The sequence below is a fragment of the Taudactylus pleione genome, unplaced genomic scaffold (genome assembly GCF_031769625.1).
Source record: "Taudactylus pleione unplaced genomic scaffold, aTauple2 ptg000216l, whole genome shotgun sequence".
Classification (NCBI taxonomy): domain Eukaryota; kingdom Metazoa; phylum Chordata; class Amphibia; order Anura; family Myobatrachidae; genus Taudactylus; species Taudactylus pleione.
This window is the reverse complement of record NW_028284618.1, coordinates 5,036,370-5,055,525: the sequence shown is the minus strand read 5'-3', so window position 1 is coordinate 5,055,525 and position 19,156 is coordinate 5,036,370. Positions and strand designations below refer to the sequence as shown.

At 46.1% G+C, this 19,156-nt stretch overlaps 1 protein-coding gene across 1 annotated transcript in view; it reads left to right on the top strand.

The window, feature by feature from the left end:
• Positions 1-19,156, top strand: part of LOC148517458 (macrophage mannose receptor 1-like) — a 211,528-nt gene that overhangs the window by 124,777 nt on the left and 67,595 nt on the right. Inside the window, exons 13-15 of the mRNA XM_088478604.1 lie at positions 422-549; positions 6,639-6,726; positions 11,080-11,224. Coding sequence (XP_088334730.1) covers positions 422-549; positions 6,639-6,726; positions 11,080-11,224 — 361 coding nt within the window. The remainder of the gene's footprint in view (positions 1-421; positions 550-6,638; positions 6,727-11,079; positions 11,225-19,156) is intronic.

The window sequence follows — 19,156 nt, the reverse complement described above, 5'->3', positions numbered from 1 at the left end:
TGTGTGACTGGGTGCTGCTGCAGTGTTAGTGGTGAATGCAGGGGGAGAGTGTCTGGGTGCTACTGTAGTTAGTAGTGAATATAGAGGGGTGAGTGTGTATGTGTGTACTGATGGGGTGTTGGCAGTGAATGCAGGGGGAGGAGATTGTCTGGGTGTTGCTGAGGTGCTGGCAGTAAATGCAAGGAGACTATCTCACTTCTGGGCTGGAGGTATGAACTTACGCCCCTGTAGGTTAGACCTGTATTTACATACTGTATTTAGTGGTTGAAGTGGTTAGATGTGGCAGTACAGCAAATGTAAGTGAATGGAATGTGATAGTTTTGCAATGAAGCAGTAGTAGAAGTGGCAGTACGGCATACCATTGTATAACAGCCCACTTACACCACTGTACATATTACATGTTATCTGTATCTTTCACCAGCATTACCATAAAGAAGGCGATGAGAAAAAGTCATGGAATGAAGCCCGAGATTTTTGCAGAGCAATAGGAGGTGACTTACTCAGTATTAGCAGTAAGGAGGAAGACCAGTTAGTAAGGACAATGCTGATGTAAGTATTATTAAAATGTATTCATATTGTGCCAATATACTCCACAGCAGGGGCAGAACTATGGGAGACAATGTAGGCGCCTGCCGTCGGGCTCCAGCTCTGAAGGGGCACCTCCTCCATAGTCCACAACATATTCACCCACTTAGGGCTATAACTATGTACCCAGAGTGTACTGTCACAGCCGCCCAATACATGGCACCCCTTCCTGGCACCTGAGAAGCCACCATACACTAGTGAAGAGCTCCATGTCAGACCATCAGCTGCTGCCTTCGTCTATCTATATCCTGTCTGCATGCAAATTGCAGCATTACAGTGTCAGCGGCTGTGACAGGGGGGGGGGGGAACACCAAATTATAACTTACCTCCGGGTGTCTGGGAAGAACTTGCGCCACTGCACCACAGCACTTTACATTTGGAGACAAACACAGTAATTAAGAAAGAATGGAGGTAAAAGAGCCTTACTCACAAGCTTACAATCTACTGGAAGATACAGGAATTTCATAAATGAAGTTAGGGGTAAATTTACTAAAGCTTCTAAAACAGACAATCAATCAGATTCGGTCTATCATCATTTTCTAGAATGCAATAAAGGAATGATAGGCAAAATCTGATTGGTTGCTATGGGTAACACCACCTCTTTTCATTTTTGGAAGCTTTAATAAATCTACCACAACTGTAAATGTCACATAGTGAATATTGATCCAGACAGCTTGCCATGGGAAAGTGCCGCAACTATGGGGGGGGCTGGAGGTGCACGTGCAGTGACCTCCAGCCCGGCGCCGCAGGGAGACTCTAAGCCGGGCGCCCGCTGAGATTTTATTAACAGCGGGCGCCCGGCTCTACTCCGCAGCGCCGCGCTAGCCGGAAGCTGGAGTTCTCTCCTGAACTCCAGCTTCCAGCTCTCCCCACAGGCACTATGGGAGAGATGTAATGACGTCTCTCCCATAGTTCTGAGGAGCAGCCGGGCGGACCCAACGGCGGCGGTCACAGGAGCGGGGTTTAAGGTAAGTATTTCTTTTTTTTTTGTGTGTGTGTTAGCGTCACTACGGGGGCATTACCAGGGGAACTACAGAAGCATTACCAGGGAGCACTACAGGGGCATTACCAGGGAAACTACAGAAACATTACCACGGAGCACTACAAGGGCATTACCAGGGGAACTACAGAAGCATTACCAGGGAGCACTACAGGGGCATTACCAGGGAAACTACAGAAGCATTACCACGGAGCACTACAGGGGCATTATCAGGGGGCACTACGGAGGCATTACCAGGGGAACTACAGAAGCATTACCAGGGAGCACTACAGGGGCATTACCAGGGGACACTACGGGGGACATTACCAGGGGAACTACAGAAGCATTACCAGGGAGCACTACAGGGGAATTACCAGGGGGCACTACAGGGGCATTATCAGGGTGCACTACGTAAGCATTACCAGGGGGCACTACGGGGGCATTACCAGGGGGCTCTACAGGACATTACCAGGGGGCACTACAGGGGAATTACCAGGGGGCTCTACAGAGGCATTAGCAGGGGGCTGTATATGGTCACTACAGGGGCAATAGTAAATGGGCACTACAGGGGCATAACTAGGGTTGTTACTACATGGACACTACAGGGGCATTACCAGGAGGCTCAACAGGGGCATTATTAGGGGGCACTACAGGGGCATTACTAAATGGGCACTACAGGGACATTACTAGGGGTATTACTACATGGGCACTGCAGGGGCATTACTATATGGGACTACAGGGGCATTACTATTTTGGCACTACAGGGACATTACTATGGGGGCATTACCATATGGGCACTACAAGGGCATTACTATGGGAACATTACCATATGGCCACTAGTACAGGGGCATTACCTCAGCGGGCATTACTATAGGTGCACTACTGAAGGGGCATTACTATGGGGGCACTGCTGCGGGGGAATTACTAGGGGGAGGGGGGCGCCAAATTACTGTCTTGCCCCGGGTGACAAAAACACTAGTTTCGGCCCTGCTGTGGATATATTTTTTTGTGTGAGCAGTTACTGTATGTCTGATCTTTGATGAGATCGAATAAAAGTTAAGTTTTAAACATATGAGAGTGCCCTCAAATAAGGGTCTTCTTTCTTTCTCTACTTTCTTTATTGTTGTTTGATTCACTGAGATAAATTTACTAAGAATCAGGATTGACCCGATTTGCAAAGTGATTCATCTCGGTATAAATCGCCGGAACTCTCTGGTGATTTTTTCACTTTTTTTCCCCAAATTTACCAACAGGCGATTTGAGGCCAAACAAGTTTGCCGATGGTGATGTAGGTCGAGATTCTCAGGTGATTTGTAAGCAAGCTCGAGTGAGTTATCTCACCCGAGATTGCAGTGATTTCTCTCTGCAGAATTCTCCCTAGCAAGCAGCCTGCACATTTCAGTGAGATATGTGTAATCTGCTTGTATTCAATTTGGAGCAAATAGGCGTTTTCGGGGATACTTTTTCGCCGATGACGTCATTTTCCCCGATTACATTTATCCCCGTATTAAATTTCCCCGACTTTCACCGGTGCAAAAAGTTTGCGCATTGTAACCAGCGGAAAAGTATCGGCAATGGATGCCCGGTGGAAAAAATTGCAGAATTGGGGTTTTGGGGTGCAAATTTGCGGGGACCACCCTAAACCCTGTTTACACACCCCTGTTGCTAACTGCATCAAAAATCACAAAAAATTACACAAAGGGCACCCCAAAAAATCACTTTGAAAAAATGGGTGAAAGAAAAAAAGTTGGGGTACAAATTCAAAAACTAGCGAAATAGCCTCGGAAGTGTGGGGGATGTTTTCTTTTTATTGCAGGTGCTTGCTGAAGGTGCGTTTTTTTGTGCACTTTAAAGCTTAATTTTATTAACTTTGAACTATGCTTGCACCCATTTTCATGTACCCCAAATTTGATGGGAATACTTATTTACCCTCCCAAAAAAGCAAAAATGTGTTCTTCATCACTTGCTCAATGACGCAAAATAGCGCCTATTGAGACCATTTAAAATCCCCAAATACCTTTAGCAGGGCTATTCGGGGGTACCCATAGTGATCCCCCATGTCAGGACATCTTTAGGGGGGTGCTAGGATACTTTCCCGCAAATTGACTGGACTTTTCCGATACTTACCTTTCCGCTGGGTCCCGTTTTCGCCGTATCCAAATTGAATACGGGGATAAGCGGGCATGCGCCCGATACTTTATCCCAGGAAAAACCAGCGATGATGGCGAAAAGTCCAACTCCGCGCGAAGGACCGGGGCACACCAGCCAATCAGTGGGCATCTCCATCGGAGCAGCTCGCTAATTGGCTGTGTGCGGTCAGCGTGTCTGACCATAGACGTCAATGGGGAGAAATCTCCATTGAAGTCTATGGTGGGAACCGCAACATTGTATCTACTGCTGTAACAATGCGTGCCCTGGTCATTCGCGCGGAGTAAAGCTATGTGATTCGGTAGCACCCGTTTTCTTGTTTTAACCCCATGGATGCCTACTTGGAGAAGTAGGACGTGAACTACGCATAGGAGAGGTGAGTTTATTTTTTTTTTATAGGTACCCCTATGGATTACTATGGATACTAGGTGAGTATGTGTGAGAGTGAGTGTGAATGTATGTTATAATAAAATGTTACTTTCACGGTGTGTGTTGTGTTTTTTTTTCGTATTGCTTTGGTTGTGGAACTACAAGTGCCAGCGGGCCCGTAATGCCCCGCATGCTGGTATTTGTGGTTCTCCAACTGCCAGCATATAGTTCCACAACTAAAGACAATATTTAACCATTTAATTGACACTACACACTAACACTATCAACCCGGCACCCACCGCCCTAGGGTGCTGGGGATAGCACCGGGATATCAGCCTAGGCCAGGGGTGCCCTGGAGAGGGGACCCCTTTATTGGAGGGGTCCCCAACTCCCCAGGGATCCCTGGCCTGGGCTGACTAGTGGTCAGGGCTGATGCTGCAGCTGGAGGGTCCGGTGAAAGGGCACCCCTGGCTGTGGCATCAGTCCCCCGCTAGAAAGGGTCTGGAGCTGGTTTTAAATATAGGGGTAACCTCGCGCTAATATTTTTATCCCTATATTTAAAACCAGCTCTGTCCCTGCTGCCTGATGCTGGTTCTTAAATTACAGTGGAACCCTAAACATTTTTTCCCCTGAAATTTTAAGAACCAGGACTGACTGGCAAGTCCGGGGCTGGTTAGTCTTTTTGGGGGGGGACCTCACATAATTATTTTTAGAAAATTAACCCTATTTTAACCATTTACAGAACTAAACATATGTAAATCACAATGATTTGTGTATGTTTCTGACCATCTCGCAGATCAGGGGGTTGAGAGATTGAAAAGTTATTTGGACAGAGAATTTGCTCCTATCTCACCCGAGCTTGTCATCCCGATTCTTCGTAAATTTGAGAGATGTATGTTTTAGGTGAAAAGTACTTCTGATTTGGCCCGATGGTGATTTAATTCAAGATTGCTATCTCACCCGAGTTTTACGAGTGAGATGAGAGAAATCTCTCTCTAACTCACCCGACTTTTGCCTTTAGTAAATTTGCAAGCAAGAAAAAAATGAATAAATCACCCGAGATGGTTATCTCGACCTATCTCGATTCTTAGTAAATTTACCCCACTGACTCTAGGGGAGCACCACCGGCTAAATAGATAACATAAACTAATTTTTTAAAAATAATTATCGCTGTAAACTAATAAATTACCGGTCAATACACCTACCACGCAGATACAGCATGCTAATACTTGTGCCTAGACCACCCCCAAAAAAAATCGATATATGAAATGTCCAAGGAATGACTGGGGTGAATTTCAAGATATAAGGGACAATGTTGTAGATGTATGAAGCAGTGAAAAGAGTGGAGAAGTGTGCCAGTGGAGACATTACACATGGCAACCAAACAGCTTCTACCTATTTTGTAGAATGTACTTGATAAATGCAACTTCAAAGCTGATTGGTTGGCACACTTCCCCACTCTTTTCCCTGCTTTATACATCTGCCACAATGTATTAAACAGGCTTGAATACCCTCCCGATTTGGTCAGGAGCCTCCCGAATATCTGGTGCCGCTCCCGACCCCCTGGAAAGGCAGGCAAACCTCCAGGCTGCCGCCTGCTCCCCCGGACTACTAATAATAAACCCCGCAGCAAGGGGAGCGATTACGCGATTTGTGCTGGATTGCGTCATCGTGGCCCCACCCCCTGCTTCACAATGCCTTTCATTACGGCATCGTGAAGAGGGGGCAGAGCCACGATGACACAATCATGCGGTCACGCCCTGGCCCCGCCCCAATACGGAGTCATTGCCCGGCCATGCCCCCCCCCCGCTGTATGCAGGCATTCAGCTCCCTCCCAGAAGGAGGGAGCTGAATGTCGGCAAGTATGGTATTAAACATCCTAAAGATTGGAGTAGCAACCAATCAGCTTTTACCTATCATTTATCAAGTACATAAAATGATACGTAGCAGCTGATTGGTTGCTATGGACAATGCCCACTTCTCCACTCGTTAGAAGGTTTGATACATCTCCTCAATGGTGTGCTTTATTTACCTTACCTGGCCTTGTGAGTAAATTAGTCAGCTGATCATTAGTAAATGTGCTGAGGTGAAGTTGATAACAATCAGGCTAGCCTAGAATAATAATAATAATAATAATAATAATAATAATAATAATAATAATAATAAAAATAATAATAATAATAATTGCATTGCTGATCAAGTATTAACAGAGTTGTGAGGATATCAGGATAATGTTTAGGTGTCCTCATGCTGACAGCCGACTGGTCTTATACCCTAGGTCATTATTCCAAGAAAAACAACAGTTGACTTTTATGGAATACGATGAACTGCACTTGTGAGTAATTGTCATAATTAAAATATAACTTTCATTCAATCCATAAAAATATTGCTACAAAAATGGTCTAGTGTCCGCAAAGGAGTGTAGTTCAAGGAAAAAGTAAGAAAAAAATGTTTAAGATATATATTGTATATGTGTTATGTCTTGTATGAAGTCCGAAATGTATCATCTACAATTGAGCATGTTGAAAACACTATGTACATGTTGTTTTCTTTTAAGGGAACTTGGTCTTTACCGTCATTCCTTCTGGGTTGGTCTAGTGACCAGTGATCCTGACGAAGGCTTTTCGTGGTCAGATGATACACCTGTAAGTAATTCATTTTATGTTGTGATTGAATTATACATTTCTTTTAATAGATTATTCTTAATTTGTCAATGTATTGATATTTTCATATAATGTGGTAGATGCCATAGTCTGTTGCAGGGCCGTTTCTAGGGGCGGGCAACCCGTGCAATCGCACGGGGCGCGCCGCCTCTGAAACAGCCTGTGAATTTCTGGGCGCCCAGCGGAGCAGTTACCAGCCGGAGACACAGGTCTTAGCGGGCGGCACAGTAGAAGGCTCTCCAAGCCCTCCCAGGGACTCCTCCGCGCTGTGTGATTGTCACGGCGTGTGACATCATCACACAAGCGCCACCACACCACCGCAGCCAAACTGCTCAGCTCCGTGAAGGCGGCTATCCGGGATACAGTGACAGGGGCTGTGCTAGTGTGCTGTCCTCGCTCTGATCAGGTAAGACCTGCTGGCTGCTGCTAATCATGGACGGCCAGGGTGTGCAGCCTTATATTGCCCTGCAGCCTTATATTGTTTAATTTGTGATCATATATCCCTCCCAATCACGTGTGTGTGTGTGTAATGTGTATGTGTAATATATATATATATATATATATATATATATAATTTGTATTTGCAAATGGATGTTCTGACTCTCCTTGTTCCTACATTGCCATTATATTCCAAACACTTTCGCCTATCTGTGACTCTGGTGTGTGCTGTTGGTCTCAAATTCAACTATATATATATATATATATATATATATATATATATTACAGTCACTGTGGGCGGCAGTGTCCCGTGGGTGGGGAGATGTGTGTCCCCGCCGAATAGACGCCTGGCATCTATTCTCTCTGTCAGCAGCGCTTGGGGGCTGCCCGGCGTGTCTGTAAGTGCCAGGCACGGCCCCAAGAGTCACGAAAAAGGGACGCGTCTTATAGACACGCCCCATCTTCAATGGCCACGCCCCCTTTTCGGGCGCGCACACAGAAGTACCCTCTCTAGCTCCGGCGCCCTGCCTGCCACAGTGTATTTTATGTGGACCTGGCTTATATTCTTTCGAGACCATGCTCCCTTACTGTGCATTTTGACTGCTCGCACTGGGAGCCTCAGATCCTAGAAACTGCCCTGGTCTGTTGCATTGTTATGTTCTAAAACAGTAATCGGCAACCATATACATTTCAGGCTCGTTAACCTTACATGGGGCCACGCATTTCACATTTTCTCAATAATATGTTAAAAGGATGCATTTAATAAAATAGACACCAATCTGTAATAACGGGGTGTAGTCACTTTATCAACAGTCACTATATCGACAGTGACTACTGTACAATATGTCAAAACCAGAATGCAGATGGCAATATCCCAACATTGTTATACAATAATGTTACTTGCGGGCATTATAACATTGAACATGTTGTGAAAGCAGCACTCCCTGACCAGTGTCTCTCCAGCCTCATGCCTCCCTGTGACTCTCCAGCCTTATATTTCTCATATTTCTACAGTTTTATACCCCCCCTATGTCTCTCCAGTCTTCTGCCTCGCCCCCCGTCCCCCCAGTGTCTTTTTCATCTTTGTCCTCCCTCCGCCTCTCTATTATCTCTATTATCCTTGTTATCTCCATCTGTAAAGTCTCTGATTTGCCCATCATCTCCCTCTCTTTACAGTATAATCACTGTACCCGCTCCAACTGTTGTGTTCTCAAGAGATGTTGTAGTTGGTGTGGGACAGAGGCAGCTCAAGCAGAAAGGCCAGCTACAAGTGCTGACCGGTGTCTTCCCACTCTCTCTCCGCCTGATGGTGTCCGCTGCTCTAACTTGTTTTGCCAAAAGTGGTGGAATTTTGACAAAAAGTTGGTGTTTTTGGGCAGACCAGGGTGACGCTTGGGCAGAGCAGGGTGGAGCTCATTGTGCTCTGATTTTGCATTTCTAAATGTTGAGAGGTATTGAAAGCAGGGCCGGCAACAGAAATCATGGGGCCTGGTACACAGATTTTTTTAGGCGCCCCCCATCCCCGCTTCCCTGCAGCCAGCCCCCTGTCAGTGTCTCTGCGGTGGACAGCCCGTCAGTGTCCCTCCAGTAGCCAACCAGCTCCCCACAGTGCAGAGTTTCAAGTTTTCTGAATTAGATACCGTGGATTGAACCATGCGAGGATGCCTTGCTAAATGAGGTCTGTACAGAGGGCCTGATTCAGAGCCGCTCGTTTGCTCTGAGCAATGTTCGCACAACTGCGCATGCGTATGGGTCATAATGCGCATGCGCAAAACAGTCATTGCAGTCGGAAATCGTGCGCTCGTAAAACAGCGAGGGCTGCTAATTTGATTGACAGAATGTACCGTTTGTGGGTGGTAACAGGGGAAGGTGCTTGAAAACGGGGTGGTGGAGATCCGAACGCAGGCGTGCCTAACGGTCAAAACGGCATTTAATGAGAGTGCATAATTAGTAAAGGAGCGTCATCGACCATGTCACTTGGTTGTCTTTTAGCCTGAACTGCTCGCAGTATTAGGGGAAAGAAAATCCTACCACAAGGCAGTTCAGATGCCTTTCGATGTTCCCGATTAATCTAATAAATACAGGAGATGACGTGTGATGCGAACAGCAAAGGGGCGTCTTTACAAAATAGCGAGCGCATTTTTCGTATGCTCGCTCAGACATAGAGGCGTCAACACACCGCAAAGAGCGAGCGCTCAATTTAAATATCCGGCCCCTATCTTAGAACGAGCGTCCGCTAATAGCGTCCGGCTCTGAATCAGGCCCACAATCCCTCTGGACTGGACACTTACCTTACTCCTCCATATACTGGATATTAGCTGGAACTATTTCCATACAGTGTATATATATTATATATACATATATATATATATATACATATATATATATGATTTACGGTGCACCACTGAATAAAACGTGTGGACTATTATTGCTCCCTATAGTCAGCAAATTATTGTCTCTAGATATACAGTATATTATCCAAGTTTGGAATTGATGACATACTGGGCTTCATTCAGAGGCGGCCGTGCGGCCGCCTCGATGTTTGTCCAGTGCGCATGCGCACGAGGGAGCCGGCTCCTTCGTGCGCATGCGTGAGACCCGCTACGACCGACAGCGCCGGTCGTAGCGGGTCTCTTTCCAAAGGGGGCGAGCTGTCGATGTTGATTGACAGCTCGCCCTATTTGGAAGGCGGGCCGGGGGGGTGGCAGCCCAAACGGAGGCGTTGCCATGGGAACGCCTGCCATTTGGGGTTGGCCCCATTGACATCACTAGTGATGTCAGTGGAGAGCTTCCGGCTCTGACAGAGCCAGAAGCTCTCCGGGGCTTACGACAAGTGAGACCCTACCCTAGGGTCTCGTCGTAAGCCCCGATGGTTGCGATGGTCTATGACCATCGCGACCATCACCCTAGCGGTTGTTAGAGCTGTGGGTGTAAACCCACAGCCTAACGACCGAAACAGAGGCGGGCAGTCAGGATGCAAGCGGCCGCCCAGTTTCTGAGCGACCGCTTGCATCCTCCGATCGCCTCTGAATAAGGGCCACAGTACAGTGCAGTTTCCCTTATTTTTATGTTCTATAAATATGTTTTAATGTTAGCCCAAGCTGCATTTTTATATAGATTTATTATAATCTTGATTAAGAGTATACAATCCACTAGCGCCGTTTTCTTTCTTTTCTTTTCTTTGTTTATACTGTATGTATATATTATATATATATATATATATATATATATTGAGCAGTCTAACAGCTTCTTCTTAAACAGCTGCCAATTAGACGTGCGCCTTTGGCTCTTTATTGATATTTTTATTGGTATTTCTTCTCGTGTTACTTCTGGTTGTCAATGGCCGTAGCAAGAAATTATATTGATGAGAAGCAGTTCTGATGCCCCCAAAAGCCCGCAATTGTATCCAAATGAACCCCAGAAATAAATTCTTTACGATCCCCTTTAGTTTTGCACCCAGGGTGGCACATCTCTTACACAATCCTATTTACTGCCCTGGCTCAAGCCATGGTCTATGAATGTGAGATTATCGGGCCTCCTAAAGAGAAAAGAAGTTACCCATAGCAACCAATCAACTTGAAGCTATTATTTATAAAGTATGTTCTATAAAATGATAGGTAGAAGTTGATTGCTTGCTGTGGACAACTTCTCCACTTGTCTGCTTCTCCACTTTTGAAGGCTTGATACATCTCACATTGATAGACCATGAGCCAGGGCAGTAAATCTAATGGGATTCATAGGGAATTTATTTTTGGGGTTCATTTGGTTACAAATGAGGGCTTTACATCTTCGACATAATATGCTAGATGTTCTGTGCCTGAGAGCCAGACCAGAGGACACGTCACAATCTCTATCATTAGCTGAATAATAATATCCTTTCTCTGTGTTCTAACTTAGATGGGCTATGAGAACTGGGCATATGGAGAGCCAAACAACCACCAAGGGATAGAGCTCTGTGGGGAGGTACAGACAGATCACCGCTTGTCCTGGAATGATAGAAACTGTGAAATTCCTGCAGACTGGATCTGTGAGCTGAGAAAAGGTACAGTATGTACCTCTGAACATATAAACACTAAGACAATGAAGACTTGGCTGTTTTTGGTGCATTTGCTGCAGATTTGCATCACTGTCTTTAGTGTATTAGCTTCTAAGTTACTAAAAGGGGAGGGAGGCCCTGGCTGCATGGCAACCAAACAGCTTCTACCTATTTTGTAGAATGTACTTGATAAATGCAACCCAGGCATGCCTACCCTCCCGATTTGGCCGGGAGCCTCCCGATTTTCGGGTGCCGCTCCCGGCCCCCCGGAAAGGCAGGCAAGCCTCCCGGAAGCCTCCGACCCTCCCGTCCTCCCCCCTGAAAAGATTAGAAACCCCCGCAGCGGGGGAGCCGGTGACGCGATTCGCGCTGAATCGCGTCATCGCGGCCGCACCCCCTGCTTCACACTACCGAAAATAACGGCATTGTGAAGAGGGGCAGAGCCACGATGACGCGATTGTGCGGCTCCGCCCCCGGCTCCACCCCCAATGTACCACCTTCTGGCTGGCCCGCCCCCGGCTCCGCCCCCAATGAACGCCCCCGCCCCCCCGCTGTTAGCCGACAATCAGCTCCCTCCCGGAAGGCTGGAGCTGATTGTCGGCAAGTATGATGCAACCTCAAAGCTTATTGGTTGGCACACTTCCCCACTCTTTTCCCTGCTTTATACATCTGCCACAATGTATTAAACAGGCTTGCCTACTCTTTCGATTTGGTCAGGAGCCCCCCGAATATCGGGTGCCGCACCTGACCCCCTGGAAAGATTGATCAAGGCCATAACTAGGGCTGAGTGAGCGATGCAGTCACCCTGGGTACAGAGCCCTGGGGATGCATTGTCACTGTCTCACACCACCTGCATTGGGGCTTGCACGGTGCAGCAATGGTACCCTGTAACCAGTTGTGCTGCTGCAGGGATGTATGGTGAGTCCTTTTTGACTGTCCGGGCATGCAGCTTGCAGACCCACCTAGTGCACCCTTAGGTTGTTCCGGGCACTGCTCATCTTCTTAGTGACGGCGGCCCCACCCCTTTGAAGTGATGCCATGATGTCACATGTTTGAGGGCAGAGCTGGCACAGGGCAGCAAATAGCCCTGCTCCAGCACTAATGTTTATGGAGTTTTTGGGGTTCTCTGCAGGGCCAAGACTAGTCCTTAGGGACCCTGTAACATCCACCTTTCACCTTTATTCCCACTGCTTACCTTAACAGGAGGGAGATAGGGGCCGCAATCTCACTTCCTGAGACTGGAAGTGTGGCACTTGGCTGTGACATCATTTCCAAGCACCACCATGGAGGATAGTTGCCGACTTTTTGTTCAGCACAGTAGGGGGTGTGCGGGGGGGATAGTGTCATTGATTACTAGAATTGTAAAGCAGGGGTGTGGCTATGATGATGCAATTCAGTGCAAATCACGTCATTGACTTTCCGGACCCCCCACTTTACCTGGAAAGTGGCACCAGGCGGATGCGATGGTGCTTACTGCAGCCTCTAGGAGACTTGAATGCTCTTCTGGATGGCCGGGAACAGCATTTATTCCAGGAGAAAGGCATCTGGTGGACTTTATTTTAGCTCATGTTTATGCATGATTGGATGCTAAAGGGAATGCTTTGGGCACACAGGTCCATGGAATGGTAACACCTTGCTACTTAATCTGTTCCCTTAGGACACAGAGGAGAGAGTCCTAATTCCATTATTCATGACACAAGAGCCTATTTGTATAATAGCACAATTCTTTACACTCTATACAGAGATAGGACACTACACCTCTCAACATGACCTGACCACCCGACATAACCATAATGCCATTCTATTACACTCTATACAGACATAGGACACCACACCTCCCAACATAACCTGACCACCCGATCTAACCATAATACCATTCTATTACACTCTATACAGAGATAGGACACTACACCTCCCAACATGACCTGACAACACGACATAACCATAATACCATTCTATTACACTCTATACAGAGATAGGACACTACACCTTCCAACATGACCTGACCACCCGACATAACCATAATACCATTCTATTACACTCTATACAGAGATAGGACACTACACCTCCCAACATGACCTGACCACCCGACATAACCATAATACCATTCTATTACACTCTATACAGAGATAGGACACTACACCTCCCAACATGACCTGACCACCCGACCTAACCATAATACCATTCTATTACACTTTATACAGAGATAGGACACTATAACTCCCAACATGACCTGACCACCCGACATAACCATAATACCATTCTATTACACTCTATACAGACAGAGGGCCTGATACAAAGTTGGGGATGGAGTAAAAGCAGGTATCCACTTGCTGATTAAAATGAGCGTTTGAACGATAACGATATCGGGCATGAAAATGTCGGAAACGACCATAGATTCATGCTCCCGCTGTTCGTTTCCGATATCAGTCATTGCCTGAACATGCCAGTCAATTTGCCAATAACGACAGATTGACCATGTTCAGGGATGAGGGAGAGTGCCTACACTGAATGACATATCGTTCAGTGTAGGCACTGCAGGGGAAGAGGAACGACTGTACGATTACAATGTTGTAATCGTACTGTCATTCCACTATCTGCTAGTGGATACGCACCTTAAGAAAGAGCAAGTAACTGTGCACCTTGGTAAGACCATGCTGCACAGCTGGTGGGGCAGATATAAAATGTGCAGAGAGATTTAGATTTGGGAGGAGAGTGTCCAAATTGCAGTGTAAAAAGAAAGCTGGTCTAAACACCAACAAAAACTACCGCACCGGTTGATCTTGATATACCCCTTCTAGTCTGTATATATATTTTAATTTAGTATAAGGGGTGTGCTACCTACTGCCAATAAACAGAGTTATATTAAAAAGAAAAGGAAGAAAGGCAGTTTGATGGTGCACTTCTCAAGAGAAGAATATAATTTAAAAATTAACCTTTATTAGGTATTCATTAAAATGATATCCCTTTGACAAATTAATAGTAAGCTTAGCAAAATATTAAACATAAATAAATATCAATATAATACACTTAGTATCTCACCCGTATTAGGTAAGCTCAATATTAGAGTTAATCACTTAATACAATCAAGAATGAATCACTTGATGTGGTTAGATAAATTAGTATTGAGTATTCATCTCATATAGTTGCCCATTAATCTTAATGGACAAGAATGCTCAGACTACGTCTCTCATTGTTACAAAATAGATAGCGATTATTATTCAGACAGCTGCTTTATTCAATTGATATTGGATTATTACAACCCAATGTTATTTTTCTAAGCAAATAATATCGCTATCTTTATTCATTTGTTCAGATGGCGATGACAGATTAACTGATCATATAGAGCATTATAACTATTACTGTGGAACTTTCTGTAATATATCAACAACACAGTCTGCCCTCCAGTGTTTGTTAATGGCCCTGCCCAGGCTGATACAATTCTACAGCCATTTGATTCATTGATACATTTTTAACATTGTAGCAACGTGGGTGAAAGCAGGATTCCCTGTTAGCTTTATTTATTTAATTGCTGATAGTATAGGATCTTTAAACAAATACTATAAAGCTTATTGCAATATATGATCACCAGCACTTGCTTAGTCACAACTTATTCATTGGCAGAGTTTAACATTGAGACACAAGAGACATACTCAAAATACTGATTAGTTCCATACATAGATATTCACATCCATCCTCTGGCACTTATTTTTATCACTGCCTGGCTAACTTAATATTGTAGCCATTACAATCACTGGCAGAATTTTGTGTCGGAGGGAATGAATAAACTTCTGGTATAAGATACCAGACATTAGCGTCTACCCTCCGGCGCTTATTATCACTGCCCGGCTAACATAACATTGTAGCCACTGCAATCACTGGCAGAGTCTAGCGTCGGAGGGAAGCGGGTGGGCTGCTACTAGTACTCTGCACTAGCAGCCCACCCGCTTCCCTCCGACGCTAGACTCTGCCAGTGATTGTAGCGGCTACATAGTTATGTCAGCCGGGCAGTGATAATAACAAGCGCCTGGAGGGCAGACGTTGATACTCTGCACTAACAGCTCACCCGCTTCCCTCCGACGCTTGACTCTGCCAGTGATTGTAGTGGCTACAATGTTATGTTAGCCGGGCAGTGATAAAAATAAGTGCCAGAGGATAGATGTGAATATTTATGTATGGAACTAATCAGTATTTTGAGTATGTCTCTTGTGTCTCAATGTTAAACTCTGCCAATGAATAAGTTGTGACTAAGCAAGTGCTGGTGATCATATATTGCAATAAGCTTTATAGTATTTGTTTAAAGATCCTATACTATCAGCAATTAAATAAATAAAGCTAACAGGGAACTCTGCTTTCACCCACGTTGCTACAATGTTAAAAATGTATCAATGAATCAAATGGCTGTAGAATTGTATCAGCCTGGGCAGGGCCATTAACAAACACTGGAGGGCAGACTGTGTTGTTGATATATTACAGAAAGTTCCACAGTAATAGTTATAATGCTCTATATGATCAGTTAATCTGTCATCGCCATCTGAACAAATTAATAAAGATAGCGATATTATTTGCTTAGAAAAATAACATTGGGTTGTAATAATCCAATATCAATTGAATAAAGCAGCTGTCTGAATAATAATCGCTATCTATTTTGTAACAATGAGAGACGTAGTCTGAGCATTCTTGTCCATTAAGATTAATGGGCAACTATATGAGATGAATACTCAATACTAATTTATCTAACCACATCAAGTGATTAATTCTTGATTGTATTAAGTGATTAACTCTAATATTGAGCTTTTGCCCTTCTGCTCCACGGGAGGTTTCTGTCCTCCCTGAGCTCGCCTTAGGACACCTGCGTTACGGTTTGACAGGTGTACCGCCCCAGTCAAACTCCCCACCTGCCACTGTCCCCAGAGCGGGTGAGATACTAAGTGTATTATATTGATATTTATTTATGTTTAATATTTTGCTAAGCTTACTATTAATTTGTCAAAGGGATATCATTTTAATGAATACCTAATAAAGGTTAATTTTTAAATTATATTCTTCTCTTGAGAAGTGCACCATCAAACTGCCTCTCTTCCTTTTCCTTTTAATAAAAAGAAAGCTGTCCAGCATTTGTGGGCTACATCCGGTGTGCCGATAGCTGCTCTGGGCCCTGGGAAAAGGGGGCGTGGCCTAATGGGGGGGTCATGGCCACGCCACTTTAGGAGAAGGGGGAAAAACAAGCACTTTTTGCAGTGGCGCTGCGCGCTGGGGAGGGCGGCAGTGTGAGCCCCTCAGCTCAGCGCATAGCTGGTGGGGGGCGCGATCAGTGTGATCGCTCCCACCACAGGCATAGGAGACTGCTCTTGCTTATAAGCCGTGAGCAGTCTCCAAGTGCAGCCCAGCACACAGCAGCATGTGCTGGGCTGCTGAGATGTAAGAGGTGTGGGGGCGGTTTTGGGTCTGGGCTCCCGCCGGGCTACTCCAGCAAGCCCGGGCCCAGGTAATTAGTACCCGTTCCCCCCCCCCCTCTCGTCGCCCCTGGGCTACATACAAAAGCAGCCAGTATTTACCCCACATTCACAAAGTATATATTTGCACCCCTTGCATTGCAACATGGTTTGTTCAGGTACACAGTTACTTGCTCTATTTTACTGTATTCCTGGATCTGAATCAGGCCCATAGGACGCTACACCTCCAAACATGACCAGCGTCTTTGGGCGCAGCTGTTGTGTGCATTTGCCTGCAGGAGGCATCTGGAGAAAAAAGACCCCTCCAGCCAGAATTTCAGATTTGATGCCTGGTTGCAGCCATTGTCCATCTGAGTAAGCCTAAGCTTACTTTTAATGACTGGCGGAACTGCTCAGCCAGGTCCTGGAAATCTGCGTCGGAAGACGGAGTCCCTGGCCTCAGCACTCCATCAAAATGGAGGCCACGTGCCTCCGTTTTGGGGATCAGTCCCCGTCTCCACCCCCTAACAGCCGCAGCATGTCATACGTGCTGCGGCTTGGGGGCACTGCAAATGATCTTACAGGACACCTGCACATGGGGTTTGTGTATAAGTAGTAGTGCATAGGGCATGATTTAGAGTTGTACGCTATATGCATTGTCGCTGTGTCTTTGGAGGCAGTGGCAATATGAAAATATGCTAATGCCGCAGGAGGCATCTAAAGGCAAGACGCCCACTGCCAGCTTCATAGATCTGAGGGCTGCAGCCGAAGATGCACCATTGGATCACCATCGGACAGCTATCATCCATCAGTAAGCCTAAGCTTACTCAGAATGGCCACCTAAACTCCACTGCTGAGGACAGAACATCTCGGTCGAATGTTGCAGACACCAACACTACTCCTTTTTCTGAAACTGAGATCTTCCCCGTTCCCAAACGACAGACTGTGGTTTCCCCGACTTCAACCATCTGAGTAGGTCTCAGCTTACTCAGGATGACTAGTGGAACAACTCACCCGGGGCCATAAAGTCTGCTTCTGAAGATGCAGACCGTGTCTGGCCACACCTACAAAACACCCGTTTTGCAGAAAGGACCCGGTAACCGCCCACGCTCTGCCCTTCCATCCATCGCAGCATGTTTGGCATGGGGGAGTTGTAAGCGATCTCGCAGAGGGAGACCTGCACTTGTGCAGTACAGATCCTGCGCATGAGCTGGTCTCTCACCATCCGGGTTGAACCCAAACCATCAGGTCTGCGTACAACACTGAATCAGGCCCACTATATGGTATATTGTCCGATATATCGCCCAGATGTGGATCGGATTGATATATCGTACACATCGTATGCTTTGTAGAGAAGCAGTCGGGAAGCCAGTGGACGCAATGCCGACCGCCGGCTTCCCGCCTGCTTAATCCCAGCAAGGGTTAAATGACAGGCGTTGAAATCCCGACGCCTGTCATTTTACCTATGCCAGGAGACCGGCGCACCGGCATCTCAATCGAAGGGATGCCGGGCGCCACCGCGGACAGCCGCACGGGGGGGAGGATTAGGTTTAGGGCTCCCGGGGGGGACTTAGGGTTAGGCACCCCCCCGGGAGGTTAGGTTTAGGCTAGGGGAAGGGGGGTTAGTAGGCACCCCCAGGGGGAGGTTAGGGTTAGGCACCCCTCCGGGGAACTTAGGTTTAGGTGGCAGGGAAGGGGGGGGGTTAGGTTTAGGCACTTAGAGGGGGGATTAGGGTTAGGCACTTGGGGGGAGGTTAGGGTTAGGCACCCTAAAGGAGGGTTAGGGTTAGGGGGGGAATTAGATTAGTTATACTTACCTCTCTAGACGATCAGGATTTCCTCCTGTGTCGGGCAGACGCTGTCGGGATTTGAATCGCCGGCCATGCGGCTGGCGGTAAATCATACTAATTCCGGTTTGTGTGCCCAATCCATTGCTCCCGGCCATCTTTCATTGAATCCGTCTGCATAACGGTGAATTTCGTTCTGATTTAAATGAATACTTACACACACGTGACCATTTGAGTGAGTACAAATGAACACACTTTATTTACAAGTAACAATCATCAAACAATTAACATACAAAGTACAAAGTATACAGTATACTCAACTTTTGTCTAGGTATTAAGATTGTTTCAATAACGCCCAGGCAGTTCAATATACATTGCAGGCACCATGTACTGCAGTCTCAGGTCCATGCACGAGCCAAAGAGCCTTTGTCTAGCTCTTGATTTATATACCCTAATAGGGTGCTGGCCTTCCGGATATTAAGCCCATATTAGTTACATACTGGGTATCAAGCACTGATTGGTACAATGTAGCATTGACCATACTTATGTCTTGCACATGCTCTGTAAGCACTAACATATTCTAACAGACAAAGAAATACAGTAATGACGTATCCTAATGTCTGGAGATAAACTCTCAAAGCCCCTTTGTGTAGAGTAACCCATAATGCTTAGCGTCTCTACACAGCTTACAATGGTCATCCCACTGGAATGTGCCT